This window comes from Symphodus melops, assembly GCF_947650265.1.
Source record: "Symphodus melops genome assembly, chromosome: 21".
Lineage (NCBI taxonomy): Eukaryota > Metazoa > Chordata > Actinopteri > Labriformes > Labridae > Symphodus > Symphodus melops.
The window spans coordinates 19,659,780-19,666,853 of record NC_136711.1 but is presented as its reverse complement, the minus strand read 5'-3'; the positions used below and the strand labels follow the sequence as shown (position 1 = coordinate 19,666,853).

Sequence of the window (7,074 nt, the reverse complement as noted above, 5' to 3'; positions counted from 1 at the left end):
CCTTCATATTTGGTGCCAATCCTTCATCCCAACCAGAAACTATTTAGACGTGTGGATGCTTTTTTTTCTTCTTTTTTTTTCTTTTTTTCCTGAAGGAGTAAAACAGCCAACCGTTTTGGGGAGGGGAAGAAAAAAGGAAAACCAAAGCAGATCCTGGAGGACTCTCTACGTCTTGAATACAGGATTTGTCGCACTGCTCGGATGCATTTTGGTTCAGCAGTCAAAATACAAATAGAAATGCTAAAACTAGTTACAGAAAAAACACACATGTAACATCTCTTACAGGAATAACATGTGAAGCTTGTTGAATGTATCGGGACACCTGGGGTCACGTTAACCGTCTTCGATGTCCGAGGAGTGGGAACACTGTCAGGAGGATTTGGATACTGAAGGTGTTTCAGATTTAATCCAGGGAGTGAAACGTTTCAGTCGCAGGTTCTAATTTTTAAAGGTTTCATTTTAAAGATTGTTGGCTTGCCTTGTGCTTCACGGTCTCGCTTAGTTGTTTTTTGTTTTTTTTTAATGGGGGGGGGGGGGGGAGGGGGGGGGGGGACAAAGGTAGTGTTCAGTCAGAATAATCCGTTATAATAAGAATAAAACAAACAGCATGATTTTCAGATGACACCAGAATGAACGAGGATGGACGAAGTTGTTTTTGTGTCTTTTTTTTTTTTCTGTTCTTCTTCTTCTAGTTTTTTTTTTTGATTTGCTTCGACCTGATACAGGTTAAGATGCAAATTTGCTGAATCTCTTACTGGTGGGTTTGAGGTTTTTGAAAATCAAAAAAAAAAAAGGAAAAAAAAAAGGTTAAAATGAACATTTAGCATTCAGTCTACATGAGGTGAACGTTTCTAGTTAACACAGATACACACTACAGGGGAGCGCGGGGGGAGAGGGGGGGGGAGCGTGCACCCTTGCTCTTTCTTTGCCGTATGAAAACCATGCTTCCCTCTGGAGGGTAAGGGTGGGTGGGGAGGGGGGACGGGGGGGGGTGGGGGGGAGGGGAGCCGTGCAAGACTTGGAGTGGGGGCAGGCTGAGTGGGGCGGGGGCTGAGTTTGGTGGATGGAGAGAGGGGCTTGAAAACCAGACTGCTGATTCCACAGGAGGTGTGTAAAAGGCACGCCAGGGTTACTCCCAATCCCAGCCAACATACACAGAGACGCCTTCACACCCACACACACTCGCTGAACACACGAGGAACACGCGCACACACACACGCACGCCCACACGCACACACACAAGCAGCACAGGCTAGAGCCCCGAAGAGTACTGACGAGGGGAGAAAGCGGGAGGAGGGAATGAAGGAAGTTCTTGAAAGAAAGAGCTCGGGTCGAGGTTCGAGAGGTTAGATGGGAGCGAGGGGTTCTGGATCCGGTGCTGCCGCTGTGTTGAAACAGAAAAAATAAACAACAAACAAAAATCAAAACTGGTGGAATGGATCATTTCTGGTTCTTCAGCTGGTTGGAGAGCCAGTCCAGGCCCTCGTACAAGCCGTCCCCGCTGGTGGCGCAGGTGGCCTGGATGTACCAGCTGCGCTGGCGGAGGGCGTGCAAGCCCAACTTGTCTGTGATCTCTGCAGCGTTCATGGCGTTGGGGAGATCCTGGGGAGGAGAAAACAACGTCAGTCGACGTGCACGTTTGATGTCTGACATACAGAAACCTGAGTTTTGATGACGCAGCTCACCTGTTTATTTGCAAAAACGAGCAGCACAGCGTCTCTGAGCTCGTCCTCGGCGAGCATTCTGGACAGCTCCTCCCTCGCCTCGTTCACTCTCTCCCTGTCGTTGCTGTCCACCACGAAGATAAGCCCTGCACACACACACACACATAAACACAGCTCGCCGTTAGGACTTACACGGGAACACACTGCGGTTTATCAGCGTTTAGCTCCAGAGCGGCGTCTCTGATAAATAATTCATTCTGTACAAACCGTTCCGTCTCTTTGACCTAAAATCAGAACGTCTCACTCAGACTGCGGCGCAGGATGAACGCAGCCTCACATGAAAGTCGTCTAAATGAATAAATTCTTAAATACGAGCGCCGAATAACACCGGTACTCAAGAGGCATCGAAGTGCACAAAACTCAAAAAAGAAGAAGAAGACGACCTCCAAACGTTTCCGCCGTTTGCTGCAGGTCTTTGAAGAAATGGTAACAAAATGTCACAATGACGGTTTTCATTATCTTTAAAAGAAAAAAAAAAAAGCGGGGACGCCCAATGTGGCGTCACGTGGTTACACAGATGTAAACAGGACACTTTCTGTGCAGCGAGCGTCGGCTGAGTTTCCTCATCACGAGCTTAACAGGAAGCGCTCCATAACAACTCTGGTCATTTATTTTTACAGCTTTGGAGATTGGCCTCCGACAGTAAAATAGCTCGATGAGCCTTTCGGTTAAAATCTGCAAGAAGCAAAAGAAATAGTGAAGATAAAACGATGCAGTTTGCATTCTCGCGCTCAATCAAGGAAGTGGACGTTATTCTAAACGGCTCCTGTCGCTGCCGTCTGTGCAGCACGGGGCTCGGAGATGTGGAAGTAAGAAGACGCTCGCTGTTGTCAGCAGGACGGACTCGGCCTCATTTAGAGTGAACATCAGAATCATGACGTCTGACAACGTATCTCAGGGCTGCCACTCGCTCCTATAAATGATGAAGAGCAGCATCGAGAAAAGTCGACTGAAGAGTCACAGTGACAAAAACGACGCTGCGTTGTAAAACTTGCATCACAGCGAGAGAAACCTGCTTTGACACGAGCGACAGGCAGCCGTCACCTCTGCAGATCATCACTGTCGGGGTTTTCTATCCTTTCTGGTTTTTTATCGTTGTCAAAATTGAAAAGTGAGATGAAAGAAAAATGATGGCAGTAAGATGTGGGACGGATTTAAAGTCCTCGTTTACGTTGAGCAGACCGGCGTGCGTCGACTCTCCGACTGTTTCTCGTCGCTTACAGTGCAGTAAACATTTGGCTCTGGTTACTGCAGCACGACTCGTCTGCTAAATGACAGACTCTCTGCAGTGAGCAGGACGTCACCAACCTACCGGAGATCAAAACATTGTTAACTGCACTTATCGTCTCTGAAACTGCAGCGAGAACATTTGGCGTTTGGGTTCCAAGCGCAGGTTATTAACGGCGTCTTTCTTAATCATGTTTTTTTTTATTCTCCGGCCTGAATCAGAGGAAGTTTTCACAACTGTTCAACAATGTTCTGACTTCTTTTCTTTTTTAAATCGTTTTGATCACCTGGTCATTCTCAGATTTATTTAAGGAGAAATTAAATCTCCTCAAATCCTCCACGGCGGAGGAAAACCTGGGCGGTTTGGGGGGGGGGGGTTGGGGTGTTTACAGGTCACTAAGTCTGCACATATATAAGAACGAGCATGAAGCACATTTACATTCAGGGGGGAAAAAAGTCCTTCAAAGTGAAATAAGACTCGTTGCTTACGAGATACTGTTGGGCCTTTTTTATTTTATTAATTCTGTATCTTTCCGTCGCAACCAAAAAGGATTCTCACTTCAATTTCACACTTGGTCGCTCAGTGTGTGGAAGTGATGTTTACTGCAGCTGGATGTTCCTCTGTTGCATCCAAGAAGAGAAAAAAAAACGGTAGATTTCTGCAGGTATGAACTCACTTTAAGACAAATGAACATCTAACATGTAACTAAAAGCCATCCTGCAGCGTCCTTTGCATTTTCTGATTAATTCAATATCAGGAAACAGTCGAGGAGTCACACGATACACCCTTTGAGGACTGAACAATGGTGCATGAGTCATTGGGTGACGAGCTTTAAGATCCTTCTTATGCACCAGTGAGGCCTCATATTGGTGTTAAAGGTCACATGATCTCCTCCTCTTCAGTGTAAATCAGTGTCAGAGCTCGTCTTCATCATGTGTGTGAAGTGTGTTGTTGTAAATCCACTCTGATCCTGTATTTGATCATGTCTATAAACCCCTCTATTTCAGCCCTGCTCAGAACAGGCTGTTTCTGTAGCTTTAAATATGTAAATGAGCTGTGTCTGACCACGCCCCCTCTCTGGAAGGGCTCAGGTAAAAGACAGAGGGTAAAGTGTAATTTACATGATGTGTGACCTTTAATATTCACTGACACCAGCAGCTGGGATAAAGTCCCCTCCTCACCTTGAGTGTTCTGGAAGTAGTGGCGCCACAGCGGCCTGATCTTGTCCTGACCGCCCACGTCCCACACTGTGAAGCTGATGTTCTTGTATTCTACAGTTTCAACGTTAAAACCTGGACAGAAGAGGAGAGACACGGATGAGTCACCAGCTGACAGAAACAATTCAAGTTTTGACTAGTGCGTCAACCTCTCGGGTGAAAAAAAACTGAAAAACAAACAGTACGCTCTATTGTGTTCACTTAAACATGCTGTTAGTTCAATGAGAGTTTGAGATCAGGGTCAGATATCAAACCTGTTTTTTTTTTTTTGGATGAGCTAATCGGTCCCACATTGTTTATCTCTGAAGCTATTTGTTTGAATAACTAAGTTCCTGATCTTTATCATGAATGAGCCTCAAGAACTCTCCGAAATCAAAATCACATTATAGACAACATTTAACTCGACTTCCAATGAAAAACAAAGCTGCAATAATTTCAACAGATATGCCGAGTATTGACTGACTCGTCAGTGATAGTCATAGTGTCTGTTCAGCAGTTACTTTGTTTTCCATTTACAGATCACATTGTTTAATAGTTGTGTTTAAGTCACTCGTGATTGCTATCAGTTTGTGATTATCGTAGAACTTCAAATAAAAGCGCATCCCAACGTAAAGCCCAGGCTGGTGGCGCTGCATGCTTTGATTAATAAAAGGCAGGTCTCCATTCGAGGCCCGAGCGATTAATCGCCTGGATGATCACATACAGTGACTGTCAGTGTTGCCTAATTTTATTACAGATACGCTCCAATGTTACTCGATTTTATTCACCAGTCAAACAGCATTTAATCTGAGTTTCAATCCATCTTGATCTCCCATCCCCCCCCACCCCAAAAAATACAGATATAAATACCAATGGTGGGAATGGTGGTGACTATCTCTCCAAGTTTGAGTTTGTATAGGATGGTAGTTTTTCCAGCAGCATCAAGCCCGACCATGAGGATCCTCATCTCTTTTTTGCCAAACAGGCCCTTGAATAAGTTTGCGAATACATTCCCCATGGTGACGAAGCTGTGAAGAGGAAGAGGAAGAAAAACAGGGTTAGGAGGAGAGTCGCGTTTGTAGTGTACACATGTACAGCACGCAAGTTTAACTAAACAATATAAGATGTAATGTTCAAAAATCATCATCACCAAATGAAGAGGGCGCAGTTAAAGGCTTGGTTGGCTGTGTTTAAATTGACTCATCTAGTAATATTATGACAACTCAAAGAGCTCGTCACATTCACAGAAGATTCAACAGAACAACTCTATAGACACGGATACAGCGTGAGCGTTTTACTAAACAGAAGAACTACAACGGCAGTGTTATTGACCATATTTTAAAAATCTTTGCAAAGTAAGTAGCCACATGTCGCACCAAACCCTTCGCACATAGCACGTGCACCAACAACCACTAGGCCACTGATGCCTCCCCAAAGAATTTTTTTGTTTTGTTTTTTTAAATCAAATCCATTATGAACTGTCATATTAGCGTTTTCCCATATAACAATTTCCATCATCTTACCAAATACGTCTCCACATTTGTATTAATGTCAAAGAGCTAAAATCTAATTAACACCCCCAAGAAAATCCCTGACAAATTGGTCAGCACAAAAGATGAATTAATATGTTGTCCTGTGATTAAAACATATGCTCTTTTTTATTATCAGTCAAGCTGACTTTTTGATTATTTTGTGGTTTATATTCTCTCTTTATCCAAATGTTTTATTCTTATATCCAAAATAAGGAGATATCTCATGTGATCTTGTTGCCTCATGATCTGTTGGTGACTCACATTTTAAATGGTACATATCCTGTTCATATAGGTGTATTTATTTTGTTGTTATATTAAATATATAACATGCCTGGATGGCTGTCAATAGTTTATGTATTTCGTGTGTTAAGTTAATAATTAAACATGTAGGTTACAGTGTATGGCTTTAGGTTAGCAGGCAGCCCAAAAACAGCCAACAACATTAGACAATAACTAACACAGTCTTCAATGGAAGTCACATCCCAGCTACTAACTCGTCGATATTTGGGCTGAAATCTTGATTTAACAGCTAAATATCGTGTATGCAGAGTCTGCTCCGATGTTAACCCGGATAAACTGAAGGGCTCAGCCGATAAGAAAGGGGCCTGATCCAGCTGGAAAAAAACTCCATCCTGTGCAGTGTGCACTTTACTGCAGCAGGGATAATGTTACTGTCACAAGACGCTAGCGTGCTAACAACATCTCGACCTTAGCGAAAAAAAAAAAAGGCCGACACTAGTTTTAATGTTAAGCCCCATTCATTCAAACGCAACAGTGAATAAAGAATATGAATTAATTCGGATGGGAAAGTAACGATTCAGGAAGCAGATTACCGCTTTCTTTACTTAGGGCGGATGCTTCGTTAGCATGCTAATCAGTTAGCTTCCGAGTAACCGTCAAAAACGTCGAAAGAAGCGCAGCCGTTAACAACGCTCGGCGACAGGTAGCTGACTCGTGTTATAAAACTGTGAATCACGTCGACAGTCGGGTTGATTTTAACTCAGTATTTCTGAAAAGAAAACAACAAAAAAACGACATTGACAGGTTTCATCTGTCCGTTACAGGAGCTGCGTTAGCGAAGTAGGCTCGCTGCTAGCGGTTAGCTAAATGCCGCGTCACAGTAAAGAGCGAACACCGTGACGTCACGTTTAGCACCGCGGGAAACGACTCGGCCGCGCGCGACAACACTCAGTAAGCACAATTTGATATTTTAGGGTGAAAAAACATCGCGTTTGTGTCGGATATTACCTTTAGAAAGACAGCTTCTCGATCTTTCCGTTATCTTTCACTGTCACTCCAAAATGGCGTCTTGCGCAGCCAGGGAGACACCGGCGTACGGGCACTTCCCACTATCAATTCGGGTCCAATTACAGCACATCTGGTGCCCCTAATAA

At 43.9% G+C, this 7,074-nt stretch overlaps 1 protein-coding gene across 2 annotated transcripts; it reads right to left on the bottom strand.

Annotated features, from left to right (window-relative positions):
* Positions 1-649: 649 nt before the first annotated feature.
* On the bottom strand, positions 650-7,065 carry arf2b (ARF GTPase 2b). 2 transcript variants are annotated; one of them, XM_079372592.1, is made up of 5 exons: positions 6,929-7,065; positions 5,019-5,176; positions 4,134-4,244; positions 1,686-1,810; positions 650-1,602 (listed from the first exon to the last, which is right to left on the bottom strand). In XM_079372592.1, exons 2-5 carry the CDS (start codon positions 5,164-5,166, stop codon positions 1,441-1,443), a joined length of 546 nt encoding a protein of 181 aa, XP_079228718.1. In that variant the 5' UTR covers positions 5,167-5,176; positions 6,929-7,065; the 3' UTR covers positions 650-1,440. The 2 variants fall into 2 exon arrangements, with proteins under 2 accessions (XP_079228718.1, XP_079228719.1); XM_079372593.1 differs by lacking the exon at positions 6,929-7,065 and adding an exon at positions 6,514-6,794.
* Positions 7,066-7,074: the final 9 nt, after the last annotated feature.